Genomic DNA, 25018 nt, shown 5'->3' with positions numbered 1-25018 from the left:
AGGGAAAAAGCAATAGCTTGCATGCTTCTGGAGTGTCCAGGAAAACCCTGACCAACAGCATGAAAGAAGAATCCTTGTGCCACCAGGTAGTCTTCAGTAACAAACAAAAAACTTCATTTGAATTGTAACTGCCTCTGTGTCTCTGTTTTCCTGCCTCAGGAATGAGAAACTTTGGGGAAAGCAACAAAAGTTTCTAATGCCCATGTCCTCATCTCTAAAATGTTGCAAAGATGTAGATGAAAAGGACAGACCTGCCCAGTAGTGTGGGGCACACCTTTAATCCCAGCTCTTGGGAGGCAGAGGCAGGTGGATATCTGAGTTCGAGGCCAGTCTGGTCTACAGAGTGAGTTCCAGGACAGTCAGGACTTTACAAAGAAACCTCATCTAAGATAGATAGATAGATAGATAGTTAGATAAATATAAAATAAAGGACAGACCTAACATAGAGGTGGCTTGAAAATAGATTAGGTCTCAAGAAACTAAGCAAAGTGGCTGAAGACATAACTGAGAAGGTAAGAATACTTGGTAAGACCCAGGTTTTTATGCACCCACATGGTCCTTCTTCATGAGTTCAAAGGGACCTGACATCTTCTTTGGACCAGGCATGAATATCTTGCACATACATACAAACATGCAGGCAAAAAGTCATACACATGACATCACTTTTTAAAGGAAAGAAGCATAGAAATAATTAAACCATCTTCTCAGCCTTTAGTGGTTGTTTGGGAGAGAGGCATGAGTCACTCACAAACACACACACACACACACACACACACATACATACACACACACAGAATGAGAGGGGGGAGAGAGAGAGAGAGAGAGAGAGAGAGAGAGAGATATGCAATGGCAAAGATTAGCTAGCAGACTGGACATGTACCAGTTTTGAAAGGAAAACTTAAACTATGCTTAATTGCACAATAATAATGAACATCACTTTAATTTTCTTTGATAGTTCATATATTACTTCACCATCTTGTACAGCTTGGCAATCATCAAGACTATGAGAGATGCTCATTGTACAGCCAAAAATAGCAGTTAACAAGGTGTTTTGGTGAATAAGGTACCCAGGAAAAAAGATTATCTGTATTCAATCTTAATGTGGCTTACAAGTGTTATTAACTAGCTTTTAGATCAAAAGGTTTCCATTAAGTCATATGTACTTTCATATAGCACATCTCAAGATGGTGGAGTTAAGAAGTCTTATCTACTGCTTAGTAAACATTTCTACTCTCTAGGTTTGTCATAATTTGTCATACATTTTTGTCCTTACTTCATATATTATGCATGTGAGAATGTCCCCATGGCTGGATTTGTCAGGAGAAGCATAAATTGATTTGTGTGCACACATGAACATGTGTGGGACATGTTTATTTTAACTAAATTCAAAGGTTTGATATGAACATCTGATATAATATTCCTTCAAAGAAACAACTTTAAATTTTTAATTGATTCCAGAATTTTAAAACTTACACAAAATATCACAGGACTTTCCCTGGAAAATGCCCCAAACCCATGAAAGGAAATCATACTGATATTTTACAAATTGCATTTTACTTAAAAAACAGCACCACCCAGATAGCTAAACTCACTACACTAATTTTGGTTTTAAGAAAGTTTCCCCTCTCTTACATGAAGTGGAACTTCATCCATAGAAATGTGCCTTCTCAGAGGATGTTGGGAAGGTTCTGAAGGCAATTACAAAAAGGGAGCATTTTAAAAAGACTTTTAAATAAATGTACTGTTGAAGTATGGCTATGTCCCTAGAGGACTGTTATGAAGCGAGAGACTCACAGGAGGATGGATCCTGATGGGTTTCTTTTTATAAAGCAACCGTCTCAGGTACGCCATCTGTTGAGCCTTCCTGATTCTGTCAGACAGGAATATTTTCATCATTTCTTCCTTAGGGAGAAGGCAAGGCACACAGACCAGGATAGAAGCTGGAGAGTATTGGAAAGCTACTTACATATATCTCAGAATGAGGAAGAAAGAAAACCAGAAAAGAAAAACAGAATATAAGTGCCAAGAGACAAAAAGATGGGGTCCATGACTCGTTTTAATACTTACTTTAATGACCTTGTTGGCAATAATTACCAGTGAGCATTTACCACAGACCAATCACCGTGCACGTTACTGGACATGTGATAGCTCATGCAACCTATTCTAATAAGTGCATCTAAGTGAGAAGCTATTACCACTGCCTTACATAGGCACAGGTGGAGCAGACCTCCCCCTAAGTAAATGGTGTAGACAGCTTCATGTTTCCATGACGCCAAAGTCAAGATACACTCATGTCACAAAAATGAACAGAAACCAGAAACTCTAGAGATTTTTTCCCCTGAAAGTCAGCAAGTTGAGAAACAGCTAAGATACTGTCTCAGAGAATGTGGACAGTCTGTGGATCTAAGCCCATATCGTAGGATTCCCGTTGATTCTACACAGTGCTTTATTACGGCCTCCTCTGAGCTCAAAGTACATACCAGAGGTCAAGGCAGGCACCAACTCAATACCAGCTCAATTAGCATGACACTCAGTTGCCACAGTGCTGTTTTATTAGATGAACTTCTCTTTTAAAACAGATAAAAACTTTCTGCTGAAGTTTCTGGATCGTGACTATTTCCTAGAGTATGTTAACACTCTCTCTATCATGGTAGGTCACCACTGGGAGTTAACTGCATACTTGACAAACCTCTCTACAGATTCTGGATTTTTTTTAGATTGTTTTTTTTTAAGGAATGGGTTCATTACCGCATTTTCAATACACTGCCAATCACGAATATCTTAGGTTCCCTGTTGCCTCCCCACCCTTCTCATGGCACACACCATGCATACTCCACCCCTTTGATTTCACACATCCTTTCTACCCGCTTTGATTCCCTTTCCATTTTTCTTTGTAAATCAAAATAAAAAGGAAACAAATAGCTAGAGAATGTTATCTCCCTTGTACCTGATTTCTGATCAGAAATTACACTAACTGCTCTTGTTTAATTTTTTTCTATTTTTCTTCTTTTTACCATAAATATTTTTTAAAACAATATATTCTAATTATGGTTTCCTCCCTACCGCTCCCAGTTCCTCCCTACCTTCCCCTCAAAGCCACATGCTTTCTATCTCTCATTGGAAAACTGACACTAAGGTATAATAATAAAATAAAATAGAACAGAAACAAATTGAAATACGACAAAACAAACAAACAGAAGCCAAAGAGTGTAATAGCAACTTTTACTTGACTCAGACAATGGGACGAGATGAGAGCCAGACCCAGGCTGGCAAAATCATGGTTGGGCAGAACACAAAGTATGTTTTTCTCTCTTCTAACTGTACCCTAGGGCTAGAACAGGGCCTTATAGCCCCTGTTCAATCAAATCTTCTGCAAGGCCAGACCTTGAAGGCTCCAGCTTCCAGCCTCTGTCTCCTAACCTAGGCCTAGACTGTTTCAACCTCCAGGACTCACTGCTGAATAAACTCCCCCTTTCTAGTTCTTTCTGAGTTCTGGCTAGCTGGTTTATTTCAGCTGTTCTGGCTCAAATTCCTCTCCAAGCTGACTGATTCAATCTGGCTTCTCACGGCTTCTGGCTGAATTGCTCTGCTTGGCCTCAAACTAACTCTAGTCACCTATTCTAGTCTTCTGACTCCTTCTCATTCTCTGGCTCATTTTGTTTACACCTGTGCCTAACTTGTTCTCTCGGCAACCTGTCTCCATAAAACTGTCCCAGTAAAATCTGCCTGTAAACTCCACCAAATGACTGACTCAGAGATCCACATGCCTCTCATCTCTTGAGTACTGGGATTAAGAGCAAGTGCCACCACTCTTAGACCTGAGCTTTTCTTTCCCTGAAACTCGCTCTATATCAGGCTGGCCTTGAACTCAGAGATTTGCATGCCTCTGTCTCCGGGGATTAAAGGTGTGTCTGTATTCCAGATGATATAGACCTAGAAGGTCTTTCGATATGTTCTCTTGCCAGAGCAGCCATATTGCTGGATTAAAATTTTTCTACAAAACAGCATAAGAGAAGATTAAATAAATAAATAAAACTTAGATGCAGAGACACACTCATTTGTACATTCACGAATTCCAGAAAGTACAAAACTGGAAGCTATAAATATATGTGCAAAACCTAGGATACACAAATAAATAATATAAAAATAAAGTAATTTTCTTAAAAAAAAAAAAAAGTCCCGATACAGCATTATGAGAGAAGAAACCTCAAAATATGCCACTGAATCTATTTTCTGTTGACCATTTACTGCTGGCATGCATATGGCCTACCTTAAGATACTTTGTTTTCCCATTTAGTCTTCCTTGAAGAAAATTAATTTTCCACTTTGAAGTGATACTCAGTGGAGATAGCTCCTGGGTTAGGAATTAGAATTTGTGTCCACTTCTCCTTTAGCTCTAGAACCCCATCTGGTACCAACCCATGCAAGCCCTGCGCATGCCGCCTCAGTCTCTGTGAGCCCATGTATCTGTGGTGCTGTGGTGTTTCCTTGGTGTCCTTTATGCCCTCTGGCTCTTAGACTCTTTGTAGTCCCTCCCTTGTGGGAAGAGGACCTAGAATGGGGGGTGGTTAGAGGTGACAGAGTCACGTGACTGATGCCAGGAAATCCTACTCCGGAGACCAGAATCAGGGTGCAGATCTGAGTTATTGCCCAGCGCATGAGCTTATACACAGTGTTAGACCCAACCCCCAGGCCCCTAAATCCTAGGCCAATCATATCTCACTACTCTGTCACCATGCCCCAATGAAAGTCCTGCCTGATGAGGTAACTCAGGAGTAGTGTGTGTGTGTGTGTGTGTGTGTGTGTGTGTGTGTGGTTGTGTGTGTGTGTGTGTGTGTATGTGTGTATGTAGTTGTGTGTGAGTGTGTGTATGTGTGTGTGGTTGTGCGGGGAGCGGTGGGGAGAAGCACTGTCACCTGTTTGGACTTCCATGAAGGCAGGGGAAGCAGCCACTGTCCTAGCTGAATATGGAGTTTCTTTTTACATATTCCGGGAGCAATCTTTGATGGAAAGCAGGGCAGAACAGGAATCTCCAGGTTGTCACAGGAGCCAGGGTTGTCACAGGAGCCCGTGGTGCCTTACTTGCCGTCCCACTTTTTCTTTCACAGGATAACATCCACCATCCCCAACACATACTCCCTCATCCCCCTCTTTCTCCATCTCCCTCTTCCTCCTCCCTCTTGTGGTTTGGTCCTTTTATTACAGCTTCCCATCCCCATCTGTGATTATCTATTCTTTTTTCATTCCTAGCAAAATCTTCTATCACAGCCCCTTACTCCACACCTGAATTTTGGGTGGTAGCTTGCTTATCTTTGATTTAACAGTTAACATCAACTTAATAAGGGAATTTATATCATATTTGAATTTATGGGTCTGGGTTACCTCATCCATGGTGATTCTTTTCAGTTCCGTCCATCTACTAATGAATTTCATTTTATTTAATGGTGGAGTAATATTTTATTGTGTAAATGTACCACATTTTCTTTAGCCGTTCTTTTGACAGACATCTAGATTGTTTCCAATTTCTGCCTATTATGAATAAAGCAGCAATGAGAAGGCCTGGGTAAGTATCTCTGGGCAGGATGAAGTGTCCTTTGGGTGTGTGCCCAAGAATGATATAGCTGGATTTTGATGCAGATCAAATTCCATCTCCCCAAGGAACCACCACAATCATTTCCAAGTGGCTGGATAAATTTTCAGTCCCAACAGCAAATGGATGAGTGGTGAACAGCTATTTGAATTATTTTTTACCAGCAGCCATCATAGATATCTGTGGTTTAGATACCAAGTACTCAGTATATGAATTCATGTCTAACCATTACGCACACATCTCAATACCATGTGAGGCATTCCAACTGAGCATGTGCAACTGAGTGCAGAACTCACACTGCCATTCTTGCTCTTTACCATTGTGTTGTTTATTCTGTTGATTGATGCTGGATATAACACACACACACACACACACACACATATACTACTGGGGTTCCAACAGTAGAGGTCTTAGAGTATATACCTTCTAGAGTATACTAGAGTATATAGATCTCACTTTTATAGGATAAACAATAGAAGATTGCTCATTTTCTGCAAGAGACTAGTTTTAGATTTTTTTTTTTAAAAATGTATTTGTTTATTTTTCTCCTTGACAGGTAACAGGAGAAAGAGTTCTTTTTAGTCTTTTTATGTTCAAAGTTTCTTTTTAGTCTCATTTCCATTAGGAGCTTCTTCTTCTTCTTCTTCTTCTTCTTCTTCTTCTTCTTCTTCTTCTTCTTCTTCTTCTTCTTCTTTTTTCTTCTTGTTCTTCTTGTTCTACTACTACTACTACTACTACTATTACTTTTTCTTCTCCTCCTCCTTTTCCTCCTCCTATTCTCCCTCTTTCCCTTCTTCCTTCTTCTTCTTGTCTTCTGCTTCTATCCCTTTTATATTCCCACTCTTAATCTCCATTTCCAGTTCCTTAGAGAGGTAACCCAGGGTATATCCCATAGGAATCCACTTTCCCACTATTCATTTTGCTCCATGAAAAACCTATCACTGGCTCATCAGATTTCAATACCTAGACAGATGTATGTGGTCTTTAAGGGGGAAATACATGGTATGCTGCATGCCACAATTAATCTTCTGTTCCATATTGGTGCCCAGTTAGTTTTGGGTGACCAGGCAATTCTCATGTACCTTTTACTTAATGTCTGAGTAATTAGAGGGAGAAGGACTTTGGCCTGTCTTTCTCCTTTTGAGGCTTCCTCCTGTTGCACTTTATTTGAGATTATGAGTGGGTGTGATTTTAGATGAGAAACATTTAACAGTGAGTCAGGGAGATGAAATTTCACCGAGATGCAGAACACAGGAAGAGAAAATGTGTGAAAAATCACGATGACTGGGTTGTCTTGGTAGCTAGTAAAGCAGAGAAAGGAAATTCCCGCACAGCAGGCTTTAATAAAATTGGCAAGCTGGGATGTGGGGCTGTGCAAGAATTCTGGTGAGGAATACAGAGAGGGAAAGCTAGTGTAGGAATCATGAGGCCTTTCTTATCTTGAATGTTTCCCCTGCACCTAATTTATTCTCCAAATGGGTTCCCAGATGAGAATTGGTTTCCCATGAATCTGCAATATTAAATGTAAGAGGATGGGGATATGTCTTCCAATGCAAGGAGTAAACCAAATATTAGGCAGTCTTCTGGTTTGACATTAGAGGTTCCTATGGAAAATATGCATTTATCTGTTCGTATTCTAGAGAGTATGTGGGACTTCAGATTCCCAGAGGAGATAAAGTGAGGCATGGTTAATTATGTAATGAAGAGATCCACCGTGCAATTAAATTATACAAAAGACACCCTTCCAGAGATCTGTAAATATTATTGGATTTTCATGCAACTTCTCCAGACTTTTTCTTAAGTCTTTAGGTTAAAGCATGACCATTATATGGTGGGCACAGAACTCCTGTTTCCTTATTCCTCACATCATCAGTGAGCTACTGCATTCCTATTTGTTTCGTTATTAATATTCTGTCTCTGCCCAGCAATTTGTAAGTTTCTTGGTATTGACAGTGTAGCTCAGTGGTAGATTGTGGACTATGAATGCTTAGAACCATTAGTGGTACATATTAGGTACTCTATAACTTGTTTACTGAATAATAAATGTCCTTTAGAGACTGAGAGAGTTTAAGTCACATGAGCGAAGCACCAGAATGGCAGCTGACAGCCAGTTCAGAGCTCCATTTGTCTTTGTTACAGTAGCTCTTGTTTACTTAGCTCTCCGGTGAGCGTGCAAGAGGTGACATGCTCGCAGAGGAGGCAGCTGAAGACTGGGGGCCAGGGCATTGAACACCCGTTAGTGTCAGCATTCACATTGGGACTTACAGGAAAAGTTAGTGGCCCTAGCCCCTGTGACCCCCTACCTTTTAGAAACATGCGATAAAGTTCCTTTCCAAATCGAGGTCATTGGCCTTCAAGAGAGTCAGCAGATTCCAGAGTGAGGCTCCAGCAACTTCAGCCTCTACAAAGAGACTGCTTTGGCTTTTTGGAGCTGGGCTCAGAGAAGGCACACCAGAGAATTCTGCTGGAAATCTAGGTCTGCTGGCTGCTTGGAGGGGAGGTCACTTCAGAGGAGTGTTAGGTATTACTCCCTTCCTTCTCCTCCAGGGGAGACCATGGGCTTGCACATGAAGTGTGGATAAAAATGCCTACTTTGTCTCAAAATAGCTATTAAGAGAGGGGAAGAAAATAACCTAAACCCTGTGTCCTGACTTGCACTCAGTTGAAGCAAGTGTTGAAGCTGGATGGGAGTGGGCCAGTCAGCTCCTGCTGTTCTCAGTGGGGATCCCTCCTAAAGCACCCCTCATGTTAACCACTTCACTGTTTGTCCCCATCTCCTTATCTGTTCTTGTTAAAATCTTTATTATTCATGGATGCAAAAAAAAAATCCCATCATTAACCCATCATAAATATTCATAACACTTTGCAATTGTGTGCATTTCATTAGCCACTTGGCAAAACTTCTCCGAAGTAACCCTGGTTTTAAGGAAATCTGGCTAATGAGACCAGAGCCCAGGAAATGCAGGGTGGCCTTTCTCCTTTATGTTATTTTATTTTAACCTGAAAACAAATGCAAAATATAAATAATAATTAAAAGGGATGAGCAAAGGAGGAGCTCACCAACAACAACAACAAAAAAAATAAATGAAAAGAGCCCTGGCTTTGTCTTCGTTGTGTTTCTGTGTCTAGCAGAAGATAAGAGTGCACTCTGGACTACAAGAGAGGGATTGTGAGTCTGTGCTACTAATGGATTTATCCCGAAGCCTTCAGAGGCAAGATAAATCCTCTGCTTTGGTTAACAGGGACCTTTCTTCTCGTGTTTTGTACAATTAATGACGTCAGGTTGAAGCTGAGATAAGAGACGCCATTTTCTTGGACTTATTATACCAGGCAGTTACCCCAGTTTTAGTGTCTAAGAAAGTATTATACCCATCTCCTCCTCCTCCTCTTCCTCCTCCTCTTCTAATCCACTTTATCTGAACTACATGCTCTCCTGTCAATATGGAGAGCTTTGCATGGAAGTAAAGGAAAACCCAGCAAACAATCACTGCAGACAAATGGAATTGGAGTCATGTACTCTCACAATGCCGTCTCCCTCCCAGTAGGGAGATCTTTTGTCCCATAAATTCTTGCCTTGAAATATTCCTTTCCTGCCTTTCAGCATAAAGATTCTCACCACTGAAAAGGAGCATTTAAAGGGCATGAGCTGGTAGAAGAAAATATGTGCCCCAGTCGACGTCGCCCCTTGCCTGCACTTGTTTAGAATTCGTCCACGCCACTACTGTCAGCATTTATGCTCAATAATGAGTTGCTTTTCCAGCATAACAGCTAACAGGTGCTGGGAAACACTGAGAGCATTTGAGACCATGCAGCAAGTTCCCCTTCCCTGGAGGGTTTCTGCAGTGTAGAAACAAGTTACCACCAACGCAAGTACTAGAGTGGCTGGTAGCATACATCACTTCGTTAAGAAATGTCACATGTTAATGGGGAACACACAAGGTTCCCAAGCAGACGACCAATTAAAGAAAGTTCTCTGTGGTCCAGTTCTGTGGAATTAGACTAGGTTCTTCCAACTATTGATCCTTGAGCTCATTTATGGCAGTCTTCAGCATCTGCCTCGTGGTTTGCTGGCCCATCTCAAAGACGCTAATTAGAGTCTTTCTTTAGTAAGTTGTCCCTCTGCTAACTGATACGGGTTAGCACCAGGGAGAAGGGACACTTCCCACTACTTATTTTATAGCCAACTCTATTGAAAAGGCCTGTACCTTCAAGAAAATTAAGTGTGCTGTTTTTATAGGATGCATTGTGTCAATTTAGATGTGACCTTTGAAACACAGCACATTTCTTCAGTGTGTTATTTATTAAAATTCAAAGCCAGGTCTTCAATTCCAGCAGTATTAATTACTCCCACTGTGCCTCCATTGTGCTTTCTCCACAACCCCCTTAGCCCATCATATCTGCTTAATAAAGTATTTCGCTTGCAAGAAACGATGACTCACTCTGTCACTCAGGTATTAGGGACTTATTTTACAGGGCACCTATGATGCTAATAGAGCCAGAATCTCATGAAATTCTCAGAGCAGAAGCTGCACAGCGGTGGCGGTGGTGTGGATCCCAGTGCTGCACTGAGAGAGGGACTCCAAGTGGAAGAACGTGGTTCCGAGGAACTGAAGAGCTAAAGCAAGGATTTGCCACGGAGGGAGGTCCATGAGCTCATGATGGCGACCTTGCCACTCATCCCCACGCCTGTTGTCTGTTAAGAGGGACACACCAAAGGTCTCTACTCATAGGAGAGACATTTCTCTCCTTGCCAGGAAATAATGGAGGCTGCTGACCTCTGCTGTCCCTTGCCTTTGTGTCAGGGGCCCTATCCAGTCAGCTAGCCCCTGGATGAAAAGTCTACCAAAGGCTATCGTTTCCAACCACATCCTTATGCTACTCCAAGCAGACTGGATAACAAACCCTCTAGCTCATGTGATGATTAGGAGCTGTGCCTGGGTGGGGCTAGGCTCCTGTTAAAATGGCCCCAGTGCAGACCCCAATGGAGGAGTTAGGGGAAGGACCGAAGGAGCCGAAGAGGTTTACAACCCCACAGGAAGAACAGCAATATCAGCTAACCAGACACCCCCAGGGCTCCCAGGGACTAAACCACCAACCAAAAAGTACATGTGGAGAAACCCATGGCTCCAGCCCCATATGTAGCAGAAGATGGCCTTGTGGGGCTTCAGCGTCAATGGGAGGCGAGGCCCTTAGTCCTGTGGAGGCTCGATGCCCCAGGTAGGGTGGTGTGGAGGGAGACAGTGTGTAGGCAAGGGAGCTCCCTCAAAGAAGCAGCAGGGAGGGTTTTGCGGAGGGGAAACCGGGAAGGGGGATAACATTTGAAATATAAATAAATAAATTAACTAATAAAAAAATAGTCCCAGTGCTTAGCATCAGTGGTGGAGTGTGTCAGGTGCTTGGTCACTTATGGGTATTTTCTTCCTTTCCACTGTGGGTAGCTTTAAAATGACATTGATTTAAGTTTACATGTCCTTTAACATCATTTTCTTGGTAATAAGAGGATTCTGGGTTCTAAGACATATATGGTAGGTTTCAATTCCCCATTCTCCTTTCTAGGTTTTTCTTTTCATTCAAACAACAAAACAAAACAAAACAAAAACTAAAGAGTTATATAGCAAAGTCAGCAGTTCATGTTGATATAATATGAAAGGGAAACTTATTTTAAGATGAGAAACTGCCATGACCCGTGACCTCCCTCTCCCATTCTCTCTAATGTTCTGGAGCTGCTTTCTATGGAAGGATAGAATAAAACCCTATAGCTTCCATGGGAACAAGCTGTTTTGAAAAAGACCAATGTGCGTTCTGGTTTTCAGAGAGATTCCTGCTTGTTTTATAGGGAAGGCTAGAGTCCTCCCTTCAAGCTCCTCTCCCTAAACTATGTGCTTCTCAAGGTCTGGAACCTGTATCCCACACAGATACTGGGAAGGAGAGGTAAGGTTGGCATCCCCTGCTCCCCTCTCAGCAGCCACTGGCACATTGCATGGTTACGCTTCAGTCTCTTATGTGTGAGTATTTTTGCAATGGAGTTAGTTGCCTGCAGATAACTAGGACACCAGGCTTCTGGGATCACCACAGACACGATTCTAAAAGCACAGACACGTAGCACCGAGTACAGAATCGTGCTGGACAAAGACATCCCTGTCCCTGCATGATCTGCCACACATCTGTTCCTGCTGTCCACGGCTGGCATGAACGTGATCAGGGCAGAGTAGGTTAGATAGAAGCCCAGAAAACACAGCAATGACTGAAACCTCAACGTTTGCTTTTGTAAGTCTCCCAGTAAAAGATGTGTATTAGCCAAGTGTGGTAGCAGATGTCTTTAATCCCAGTGCTTAGGAGGGAGAGGCAGGTGGAGCTCTGTGAGTTAAATGCCAGGCTGGTCTACACAGAGAGGTCTAGGACAGCCAGAGCTGTTTTACAGAGGAATCCTTACTTATAAATAAATAAATAAATAAATAAATAAATAAATAAATAAATAAATAAATAAATAAATAAATAAATAAAATTAAAAACAGAAATGAATGAATGAATTAATGAATGGTTATAAAGAGAAAAGAAGGAGAGGAAGAGAAGAAGAGAAGAGAAAAGAAGAGGAGAGGAGAGGAGAAGAAGGGAAGGGGGAGGGGAGGAGAGGAGAGGGGAGGGGGAGAGGAAGGGAAGGGCAGCGCAGAGCACAACAATTCTTTCCGGCAAGTCTTTTCCTTTTTTTTTTTTTTTTTTTCTTTTTTCTTTTTTATTGCTTGGGACTCCGATTCCAGAAGATCATTTGCCTGCTGTGTAGCTAACAAGCCGTGTTTAAGTCACTTACCTTTGCTCTCTTCTTGTGTGTCTTCTGTTTCTTCCTATCATCATAGAGGGGTTTGGCCAACAGCTGGAGAACCTACTTTTCCCCTCCCTCTCCCTGGTGCTGTCAGAATTAGGCCAGGGCAGTATGGGATGTGTGTCTGTTTTGAACAGCCCAGTAATGGAAGCTGATGTTCTTAGTCCACAGAGTAGGTAATAAGTCTCGTGGGCAGGATCGATGATAAAAGGCAGGGAGGGGGAACGCTAGACTAAGAGATGAGGACAGCCACACAATCCAGCTGAAACCAATTGAGCTTACTAATGAATGCACTTGCTAGTGCTGAATTCTCGAGACTCGTGATAGCTCACCTCTCAAGTCAAGTTAAAAAAAAATTGATTCCATGCCCGTTACAAGGGGCAGAACTGTCACTTACCGGGGAGATGAACTTGCTTTGTTGAATACTGACTGGGACTGGGGAAGGGCAGCAACCATGGAGAATGCTGGCCACTCTCGTTCATGGTAACCTCAAAGAGAGAACCAAGAAGGAACCAAAGGTGTTCAACTCCATATCCACACTAACAGAACCCTGGGGAATACATTTAAGGAATTCCCGAAACCAAGAAGAATTGGTCATTTGTGCAGAATCTTTATGTCCAAACTAGTTAGACTTTTGAAGGTACGGGCTCTAGTCCTTCAGTCTCAGAATCACAAGGTCTCGTGCGGAGCCAGCTACACCAGTCAAAAGAGGTTAATTGTAATAATAGCTGTGCCCGGCCTTGGAACGTTGGGTCACTCTCTGGGTAGGAAATAAACATAATTGAAGGAAAGACACTAAGGGTTCCTAATGCCAGGTGATGCGTGTGCCAGAGCAGATGGTTTCCCTGTGTAGCTGAGCTCTGGGAAGTCTCTACAGTGTGGTCAGATGCGTGAATATTGCCATGGTCGGCTGGTCATCCCCCCTGCCTTGATTTCTTTTAACAGCCACGTTTTTGCCCTATGCCTTATAGATGTTATCAGACTGATTTCAAATATGTAGAACACGATCCTCACTGTCCTTTCAAATGCCACATTGCTTAGGACCAACAGTGCCTTGCAAAAAGCTGCAGTGAATTCATACAACTAGAGAAATGTGAAGTCCAAGTGTGTGCATGTGGATGAATGGGAGTGGGGTGGGGTGGGGAGGGGAGGAAGGGGCAGCACCAGGGAGGCGAGACACCTGAAAGAACTCACAATACAGATTACAGTCGCTTTTCCTCATTGTCAGGTTTGGCACCTACAGATTCAACCAACTAATGTTTGCAAATGCATCCGAACTATCAGTGTAGGCTTTTCACTTGCAATTATTCCCAAACAGCCCCAGAACTATTCACACTTACTCATGTTAGGCATTGTAAGAAGTATAGATATGCAGAGGGTTACCTGTATTGGTTTTTTTTTTTAATTTAAATAAACGCTACAGTATTTTCTATCAAGCCCTTGAACATCCAGAGGTGCTGATTTCTACATGCGTCCTGAATTCTGTCTAGATACCTAGGATTAATTAACTGTTCCCCAAGCTTTAGAGATAAGTTTGAATACAGCCAAAAGGCATGCAAAGACTTGAGAAATTAGACAAGAAAGTGTAATTGAAGAGTAAACTTCTATGGTAAACCCAGTGACTCACAAATCCGTATTGGGAAAGCCCCCCCGTTCCTTTCTCCTGACTGCAGGGCTTTGGAAACTTCCTTTAAGAAGGGATAAACATGTCATTTGTTTTTTCTCCAGCCATGGTTTTTAAGTTCTTAGGAATGGGGAGTAACAAACTGGGGCCCCTATCCAAATCCCACTGGAACTTGCCTCTTCTCTTTTCCTGGGGATACCTGGGAAAAGCAGCTAGCTGGGCTCTGTTCTTTAGGGAGGGAAGATGACAACCCCCCCTTCCCAGTTAATTCTTCCAAGCCTGTTGGAAAGAGCCATGGGTTTATATTTTATTCTTCATGCCTTTGAGATCTTGGGATGAAATACTTTCTATAAACCACGGAGTCTATTACTATTTTAAGTACCTGCATCTTCCAGAAGGAACACGCTGGCTCCCTGCAGGAGAAATAAACGGAGCGGGCGTTCGGCTGGCACACCGTCTTCAGTAAAAAAAGAAAGACAGAGATTGTCCTGTTCTCTCCACTGTAGAAAATGTGTCTCGAGCCAGTAAAGCAGAACCCGTATTTCAGAGGAAGCACTTGTCGCATTCTGCCATACCAATCACAGGGCCTTTCCTGGGGGGTTGGGGAGGGGAGTGCAGGGTATGGACAGGGTCAGAAAGAATAGCATGCTCTAAACACCAAAAGAAAAAAAGAAAAAAAGAAAAAAAAGAAAGAAAGAAAGAAAAGAAAAGAAAAAAGCATGATGATAAAATTTGCTTTCAGGGAAGCACTTGTTCTTTCCCTTGTTTTAGGGGCTTGTCTCATGGCTGGAGAGGAAACTACTTTGGCTCCTTACATTTCAAAACATGCGTGCTGTTTGAGGGGGAGCACCTGGTGCTTGTGAACAAAACAGCAGGTGAAAATATTTGGTTCTACTTTCCCATTGTCATCTCTCTTTGAGATTTCCCCCCATCCCTCCCTTTGTGTCCTTGTCAGGACTGACAAGCATCCGTGTTACCAAGTGACATGAAGTTCTTGCTTGAATAATCATGGTGAAAATCCAGGGTATTTCAAAGCACATTATTGACTCAGAGAACCACCCACTAGATTGAATTCTTCTGATTAACATTGATTGACAGCATCCTTGAGGTGCTGGGTTTTAAGCCAAATGGTCAGGTCTGCCCATGTCGCCTCCTGTGGCTCTGACACTCGGATCTTTTTTTTCCCATAGCTGCTATGATATGGGTTGCAGTTAAGGTTTCTCTTATTGATGACAGAGGGGGAAAACAAAAAACAAAGAACAACAACAACAAAAAAAACCCTCCTGTTCAAGTAAAGACAGACATACAGATAAATAAATAAATAAATAAATACACATAGCAAATAACAAGAAGAGAATCCAGTGGGGACGGTTTCCTCTTCCCCACCCCCCCTTTTTATTCATCTGCCTTCAGCTCCAGTACTGACAGTGCTTTTGTTGGCAGCAACAAGGTAGAACCCTTAACATGCTTAGAATGAATGGGGGAGGGGCGCATTTTATGTAAGCAATGAAATCATGCCTCTATCTCAGAGTGTGCAGAGGCCATTGAAGATACTGTGGCAATCTGTGATGGAAAGAACAAATGGTTCCGTGTGTTAGGGCAAGCTGAATGAGCAGGAGGCCACTATCCCCACCTTTCTCCTCAATCCTGAGGGTTGAGTCCAGAAATCCCACATGGAAGGGAAAAACAAAAATAAAAACAAAAAACAAAAAACCAAAAAACTGCACTCTTCTTGGGAACAGGAAGGAGATTGGAGACTTACCTGGAAATACTGTTTGCGCAGTGAGCCCATGACTAGGCAGTAAGTTCTTCTCAAGTGTGGCTTGATAAATTACCTCTAACTAAATCTTTGGTGATACCCTTTCCTGTTTCCTGTGCAAGGCAACTCCCTGCCTCTTCTTTTTCTTCTTTAAATCTTAGGTATTTACTCATTATCTGCAGTTTAACCAAGGGACAGAACTAATACAGCTCTACCACTCAGAAACAGTTCCATCTTAAAAGAGGCATATACACGCATTTAGCTGCTGAACAACTGAATAAAATGAAACATCACCCTAAAAACTGACAGAATCCTGGCCTGATTAGTTATTTATGATTTTACGGAATCTCTTTTCCAAAGGGAAAACATAATGCTTTCCACAGCAGTTTTACAATGCTTTCCTAAAGGATTGTGATATTATTAGCTGAACACGATACAGCTTTGCAAGAAATCTCTGAGAAGCTGTATTACAAACAGTTCCCAGGAAACTGTTGTGATCAATGAACAATTTCTCAGAAATACTTGAATTTTTATAGCACCTATATTTACTATTTATTCCTATAAGACACTAGATTCTAATATGTACTTGTGTTTTAGTTACACAATACGCGGCCGCCTATATGTTAAATATCCTGTGAGTCTTTGTATTCAGCACCTCGAATGACGCCAAATTCCAAATGCCTGGTTGGCAAAACTAACTGTAGTACTTTCTTTTGAGTGCTCCTCACTGAAAGCTCACAGCTAGGATCAAATTGCCCATCAGTTTACACATTTCACACTACGTTTTGTTTCCTTAATCATGTGTGTGTGTGTGTGTGTGTGTGTGTGTGTGTGTGTGTGTCCGTTCCTCCGTCCGTCCGTCCGCGCTCACGTGCGCACCACGTTTGTGTGCATGTGTAGCCTTAATCTTCCCAGAGATCCCAAACTGTGTAAGGTAGATACAGACATGGATTCAGGAGCAGCTGTGACTTACATCCCGTGGAATCTGAAACCGTCACCCCTTTTCACTGACCCATAACCTTAGGGGAAGAAATGACAATTCCTTGGAACCGACATATTTAAAATTTGTTTAACCACACTCATCTTGTCTTGGGTTGTCTCACGTTTGCAGGCAGCGTTATAGCAACAGTGGCAGGCCACCCCAAGATGCCTTGTAGAGCCTACAGAGTAGCTCTTGTAGAGCCTACAGTAGCTTGTCAATGACCAAATTTTCGATCTTGTAAGACGTTTCTAACTTCACTTTGACCATTGTTTATATGATTTCCTTTGAGTTTTCTAATCTTAAAATCCCCAATTTTCTTCACTCACTCACTCCCACTCACTCACTCACTCACAAAGGTCACCTATTTGTGCACGGTATAAGGACCTGAATTTTATATTACCAATATGTGATTATAGCTAAGCTTCTCTGTTAAAGCCTGCCTCACCTCACATTGCAAACGCTGCAAGCACAGACTGTTAAGACCTTTCCATACAGCACTGAGAACATCATGACTGCTTCAGTGCTTTGGGTGGTGATGGTGAAGATGGCAGTGTTAACATAATGCTGTTCAGCTTAGAAACGCCCCATATGGAGTCCAGTACATCTTGCTAGAAACGCTTTCTTGATTTTCATTCTATAAAGCTGCCATTCTTCGTTATCAAAAGGAAAAAAAGTCAGGGTACAGTACTGAGTAGTGCCCTGCCAAATATTCATCGTAAGAAGCTCTTGGTGAGGTTAATGCTCATATCAGGCCATTAAAGCCATCTTGAAGTTTACAAGGTGGGCTACCTCACGTTTGCTGGGTTCCCTCTATAGGTGGACCTTTCTGACTGTACGTTTATTGGTATTGTACTCAAAGACAAAACATCACTCAGATGCAAAATGGACTTCACACTGCCCAAAGGACAAGAAGGGTCAAAGAATAGCAACGGGTCACTTCTAAAGTGTTGCCACATTCACATCCATAAACTGGGAGGTCTTGAAGATATCACGCGACCAGCCACGGCCATACCATGGAGGTCAGTCAATCTTCCTTGATAGTGAGGACTGAAGTCTGGGCTCTACGGGAAACAGACTATTACTTCTATTGCTTTGTCTGAAGTGTAAGATGATCACTAGGAAATGCTTATTTAGCCTTCATCTTGACGGGATAGAAAAATACGTGCAAACTAAAAGACACAGTATGAGTACTCCTGATGAACTTACATCACTTAAGATATGAGGCTGGAAAGATGGCTCAGCAGTCAAGAGCACCAACTGCTCTTCCAGAGGTCCTGAGTTCAAATCCCAGCAACCACATGGTGGTTCACAAGTATCTGTAATGGGATCTGATGCCCTCTTCTGGTGAGTCTGAAGACAGCTAGAGTATACATATATATATATATATATATATAAAATAAAATATTTTTTAAAAAAGATATGAGGCTTGTCACACTGCCTATTTTAAGGTTCAAACACCAGCAAGGCAGAAGTTGCACCATTTTCTCGTCTGAATTAATGTGCTATTTTTATACTGCATTCTTTGCCCCTCCCATACCTTCTGTGTCACTTTATCCTTTCCTTCCAGAAAGACTTTTTTTTTAAAAACTTGGTAGAGTACAACTAGCCCCTGAAATAAAGGTGTAATTTAAGGGAAAAGAAGTAGGAGGGATCCAATTAAAATGATCAAAATCTTTAATTTTTATTTAGGTATACTTGTACGGACACGTGTATATACAAATACAGATCGTATGGATTTGCGTGTGTGTTTTAATTTTTTTTTTACATTTTCTTTTATGTTTATATAATGTCAGCATTTCAAAACAGCACTCGATGAGGAGTGGCAGGGGACAGCAAGGCAGGGACACCAGGGAGCTGCACGGAAGGAAGGAGCTGGACCGCACACCCAGACGCACACAAGGTGAGTGGCTTCAATGCAGTGTCAAGAGTAAGCATGGAACACGGATTTTCGACTCGTGGGTGACCTCCAATGTGGCAGCGTCTATTAGACTGTGCAAACAATGGGGTGGACCCATTGTAGGGAGATTCTGCCTCACGTCTGAGCAGCTCTGGGGCAAAGGCGTGGGAAGAACTCAGCGATGCCAAAGCAGAGACAGACCTGCCCATTCACGGCTCTGAGGGAAAGTAGAATGTGGGGGTGGGGAGAGAGAGAGAGAGAGAGAGAGAGAGAGAGAGAGAGAGAGAGAGAGAGAGAGAGAGAGAGAGAGAAAGAGAGAGAGAGAGAGAGAATGGTCAGGGAGCAAGGGAGGGAGGGAGAGGAAAACAGGGGTGTGGAAGTGGTTTTCAAAAGAAAAATCTGGTGACCACAACTCTGAGAGCAATGAATGGTAAGGAGGAGTTTAAAACTGTTTTTCTAATTTTGTGAAACTAATAAAATGGCTGCAGCCGTTGCTAAGGCACAGGAGAAAAACAGAGTCCTTGAAAGCCCACAGGTGCTGTGACTCTTCCTTCACAGAGACACAGAGAGGGAGCAGCCCCACTGAGCCTTCCTAGAGGGACTGGTCTGCATCCTGAGTCCGAGCCGCACTCGATACTCACAAGACTTCTGGGGGGTGGAGGGGTGGGGCGGAAGAATGACAAACAGAAAACCAAACCAAAGTACAGAATCATTTCTAAGTCATCTAAACCTTGTCAAACCACATGCTTAGGGTGAGGGGAAGGACCACAGAGCTCCAACAGCAGACCTTGAAAACACAGAAGACAAAAAAAAAAAAAAAAGTGTCAGTCAAAGCAGTCCTGTTGTTTCTGGTCCCAAGACGATGATGGAGCTGTAAGATGGACGGGTCCAGTATGGAGTCCCAGTCTCTTGTGACTTCTCAGCCATGTATACATTGGATGTCTCAAAGCCTCAATGCATGTTTTATAACCTGAAAGTCTGTTTTCACTTACAAAAGACATAAGAATCAAATTAATACTTTATTATCAAACACTATATACAACAGAGGTCGCTAATAATACAGAATTAAAGAACGCAGTTGGGTTTTTTTTTTTTGTATGTTTTTGTTTTTTTAACATTTTAACTTTTCTTTCCTCTGCCACCCAAGAAAGTACAGTACAAAACAATAGTCTAAAACTAACACGAACTGTTACCTGGTCTATTAAAGGATACATAGTATCCACTAAACAGACAGATCTTTATTCCCTGCTTCATGTTGCAAAACCCTTGGCAACCAGGGGCAAAGGTCGCTGGGGTTTGACCAACTGGGGCTGAGGGGCTCCAGGGCTGCCCTTCCTGGTTTTCAATCGTTTTTTTTTTTTTTCTTTTAATGAAATCAACTACCAAGTTGCACCGACATCCTAAGCCCACAGAGGATTGTAACAACACCACAAAAAGCCACCAGCGCATTATTGGACAAGATAAAAACTGTCTGACACCAATCATCTTGAAAACTCTGCACAAGTGTATTAGCTAAGATCATGTCACAGGTAAAAAGCATATTGTCTACTGGCATGGATATTTTTTCTTTTTTTAACTTACTCATTGGTGGCATGGCAGTGAAGTCTAATTGCAATGGGGAATGAAAGACAATGGCGGAGAGGGCCATGAGGAAGTATACCATCTCATCATTGCTTAGAGACAAATGCTAGAATCACAGAACTCACTGTTTCTACAATGACATTAGAACTGCTAATGTCGTTAGGACTAACTGGAATTACCACGGGATCACTTGGTGTCCTTGACTGTAGCACATGCAGTATTATCTTGGTTCTATCCATCCATCTTAGAAGGGATTTTACTTTACTTTTTTGTCCCTTTACTGAAATCCTACTAACCCACACACCTGTAACTATTAATAAAAAGAATACATCTGGATATCACTGACAGTGTCGAGCGCATAAATAAAGGCAAAGGAATCCAATGCTTTGAAGTTCTGTTTCAGTGAAAATGGTGGGTGCCTTCTGTGATCAGACTCTGTTACTCCAGAGAAGTCTCAGATGTTGGGAGAAGAGGAGAGAGAACTAACTTTATCTTTGAGGCTGGTGACTCCGGTCACACGGTTCAGGTGAGAGCAGACTCCAGTCGCCTCCGCTCCAAAGGGACCAGGTAAGTAAGCCCAGCTTACATTCCAACGTGCACACAACTCTCTAGGGTGCAGTTCGTTCACAGCTGCCTTCCACTCACATATTTTTCTAATTTGAAACCACTCGCAATTCTAAGCAATTTCCGATCCATGAAGTCCATCTATAATGTGAACTCTTTTTGTTTTAACATATACATCTTAAAAACAAATATATAAAAAATTCCTTATTTTTTTAAACTGGAATGCTTTCAATTTTCCACATTACATGATCATTGCATTTACTGACTTGCTTGTTTTACAAAGGTATGGTTTCTGTTGATGTCGTGCAATAGCAAAAATAGGCTAGATCACCTTTCCATTGGTCTGACATTATTCCCTGCCCAGGCTTTGGGATTGAAAGTTCCCAACACCCCGCCAGGAGAACCCCACAGCTTGTGTTTCCTGGCAATCAGCTGGAACCACCCCCTTGGCCATGCTAAGGTTCTTTAAACAGGGTCATCCTGTGTTCATTCTTCTGCCCCAAACCCTACTATGTAACAAGATAACCCCTGTGTTTCTAAATGTATCAAGGGATATCACTTTTTCTCACAAGTTTAAATAGGACAAGCATATATACTCACTCTCAGCATAAAGTATATCTAAATAATGTATTTTCTATTCTAGTGGATTTTTAAAAAAATATTTTGTCAAAGTCTTTGGGACTCCATCTTGTTTATCTCCCACAGATAAACACGTGTTCCCCCTACGCTTTAGGCTGTGTCAGAAAGGGAAAGGAGATAAAAATCAACACTTGAATTTCTCATTCCAAACTTTGGAATCTGTATTCCAAATTTCCCTTTAGCCCTCCCAAGAGCTGACTGACTCTCCTGGTGACAGGGGTTTGTGTCTGAGTCCCCTGTGGTCACGGAGCACGGAGCAGAACGTGGGTATCGAGGTGGGGGTTGGGGAAAGGCCACAGCACACTGGAGCTCCAGTAGAGCCAAATCGCATCTCCTCTGGTCAGACTCTCTTTCCGTGTCCATATTGTCCCCAGAGGAGTAGCCAAGGCTATTCTACTCTCTACTCATCAACCCTGGCTTGGCAGCCTTGGGGAAGGTCACTTTATTCATAAAAATGCCTCTTTGAACTCCTAAAAAGAAAAAAAGAAGTTGTAGCACCATGGTGAACTGTATTCAAAGGAAAACAAAAAACAAAAAAACCAAAACCCACAGGTGTGCCCTGCCCGGTCACAAAAAAGTTCGAGGCACTCACACCCCAGCAACAGATTGTTTTCTCAACATCCACCCTTCTTCTGTACTAGCATCTCTGCATCCAGCCCTCCTTCTGGGAGAACAGGCTTCTTCCACACAGCACAAGTTTTGCTGGCCAAAAAAAAAAATAAAAAAATAAAAATAAAAAAATAAAAAAAAATCTTTTAAGACAGTCCCATTTGATGAAGTAAAAACTAGTATCTGAACCTTTGAGAAGCCTGCTCACTTCTATGCTCCTAGAGGATGTGGTATAATATTATGCCTATTCTTAACTCCGCCCTCTGGACCTGGCAGGCTAACACCGTACTCCACACAATCACCTTACTGTCCTGACCGTGAAGGCGTTGAGTATTGTATAGGAGAGGGCACCCCTCTCAGGCCTGGACACTGCAGGCAGCATCGGCTGCTATTCTTTCTTGAGTACATACAGTCAACACCCTGAGCTTCCGAAGGTGAGCTCTAGAGGAGAACGCACAGGAGGCCAAGACCCGCTGCTGTCACTCTGACAATCTGGCAATTTTATCTGGACTCCATTTAATTGGGAAGGGGGTAAGAGGAGTCAAGGGCAAGGGCTAGGGGGACGGTGGGGTGAAGGAGGCAGCAACTAGTTTACCCCCTCCCCAACCCCCAAAGACCCCAAGTTGTTGCTTAGAAATCAGGCTGGAGGAAAGAAAACAAACAAACAAAAAAATCTGACATCTGCCAAAAAACCAATAACAAGTCCCTTCTTGGGATGAGCAGTTAGGTGGATCTCTGGTGTTCCAAGACCCTGACGTTTTCTGTGACAGGTGACGGGAGGAGACTGTGCTATAATGTCAAAAGCATCGCCAGGAGGAACAGTAGGATCGCCAAAAGTCGGCTGGGTATCCTTGGTGTCTGTGCCGCGTTCTCACCGCGGGATGGCTCGGCTGACTCATGTACGGTGTCATCTGTTCAAACAGAAAGCACACATTCCAGTGAGATTTCACATCCTTAATAACTCTCTCGCAGCAGCCTGCTGTTAACAGGCCTCGCCACCCTCTGCAAAGTAGGGTAATGAACCTTGTGCTACCCTTGACTTTCATGTCTGCATAATCACTCATTATTTACAGCAAACAAAAGGAGAGGCGGGGGAAATTGGACTTCCTTCACAATATTTATACTCCGTCTTGGAACCGAGGGGGAAACTGTGCATACAGTATAATATTCGCTGCAGAAGCTACTCAGATTCGCTACCGGTCAGATGCACTTTCCACGCACTGGGGAGAGCACCTGAAGCCGGCGGGAAGCAGCAGGCTGGAAGGGAAGGGGAAGAGTTATGTGGGCATATTAGTGGTTAACCAGACTGGGCTGCTCATTCTCTTTTCTTTTAGGCATTTCCCAGGATTAGTGTTCAATGTTTGGTTGGTTGGCGCCTACGTGTATTTTCAAATGTGAAAAAAAAAATAAATGCCAAGACAACAGTATCTTAAATAAACTATATATAATACCCAGGAAACTTCAGAAATCCCGTACCCACTGGGCTGCCTACAATTAGGAATCAATTACGGTACTATTTCCATTCCAGGCCCTGCATCTCCCAGATTAAATTACTTGAACTTGACTATTCTTATTTTTATCAGGCTGAGGCTTGGCACATAAATTATCAGTGTGGATGCAAATTTTCCTCTAAATAAAATGGATTAAGTGAGTTAAGCTTCTTTTATTTAGCTATAAAGTGTTCTACGAGGCTGCCTCTGACTCTGGGTAGCCTGCCTGATCTGCATGATTAACAGGCTTAACTTCGAAATGGGAACTTTGCAGTAATTAGTGCCCAAAGATAGGTTGGAGGCTTGCCCGTGAGCCGTACGATTCTCTGATGTGGCCCATCTCCTTCCTCCCATCTGGCCTAGCTTATGCTTTTAGCCCGGATGACCTCTGGACATGTTTCTGGAGCTGACAGTTGGCCTCTGAGCAGATTTCATTTCGGCATCAGGGGGACTTCCCATGGGAAGGCAAGAATTGCTACTTGGAATTGGCTGACTGGTGAATCAGGGAGAGCAGTAACAAGTGAGATTCCACTATTTGTTCTCAATTATGGAGACCCCACAGGACAATCTCTAACATCCCTCAGTGACCTACTTTGTGCCTCTTAATAGATTGTCCAATACTTTAACCTCATGTATATTCACCTACCACACGTGTCCTGATAAGGGTATGTTTCCTTTACTGGGGAGAATCATACTCTCTATTACATATCCTAGAGGGAACTCTTTTGTGGCTCACGCTTTCTGGAAGTTTCTGCTCATCCCCTTCACGTCCCATGTGAACTGAGAAACATGTGTTCTCAAAATTAAAGTCTTCTGCCCCAAAGGGATCTTATCATTTCAGGTGGTCCTCCTGGAGGAGCCCCGCAGCCCTTGGTTTAATCTGTTCTCCTTTCCTGGACTTTAGCAAACCCGGAGAGATTGCGTTTAGCTTAGGAGACTAGAAAAGGTTAGGAAGCAGAATAGGAAGGTAAATCCCACCCAGCGTAGCCAAGTACGTGTGGGCCCTCATCCTTTCTCTGCTCCTTTTCAGCGTTGGTAATGCATTAATTAAATCTGTAGTTAACAGGAGGCAGAAGTAAAGGCCCCTAATAGCCCTGAAATTAAAATCCAAATCACATTCTTAAGAGCACCAATATGGTGTCAATCAAAACAATGGAGCACTTCAGGCTTAATTATAAAAGAACCATAAACCCCGAGGATTCCACAGCTCATTTTGAAACATCACTTATATTTATACACCTGAAATTACATCACCTACTGGGGTTCTTCTCCGCCCTTTCTGCAATAATACATCACTCAATCTTTCTCCTTGCGAAGCTTGGAAATGTACTGTTAAAAGATATTCAAGCTGTACTTCTGGATCGGGCGAGTATGCAGGGCAGGGCTTCACTCCTTGCATTGCAGATAATGTTTGGAATTAGCATTTCTGAGAGCTGCATTGTCCATTACGTTAGCCTCAAATA

General features: G+C 42.5%; 1 protein-coding gene across 2 annotated transcripts in view; it reads right to left on the bottom strand.

Annotated features, from left to right (window-relative positions):
- Nucleotides 1–18466: 18466 nt before the first annotated feature.
- The window catches only part of Efna5 (ephrin A5), a 283384-nt gene continuing 276832 nt past the window's right edge, over nt 18467–25018 (bottom strand). For both annotated transcript variants that reach the window (XM_052193522.1, XM_052193523.1), the window contains one exon: nt 18467–22976. In XM_052193522.1, coding sequence (XP_052049482.1) covers nt 22855–22976 — 122 coding nt within the window. In that variant the 3' untranslated portion in view covers nt 18467–22854. The remainder of the gene's footprint in view (nt 22977–25018) is intronic.

Source organism: Apodemus sylvaticus, chromosome 9 (assembly GCF_947179515.1).
Source record: "Apodemus sylvaticus chromosome 9, mApoSyl1.1, whole genome shotgun sequence".
NCBI classification, from domain to species: Eukaryota; Metazoa; Chordata; class Mammalia; order Rodentia; family Muridae; genus Apodemus; species Apodemus sylvaticus.
Note: the sequence above shows the minus strand (reverse complement) of the source record. Positions and strands in the feature narration are given on the sequence as shown.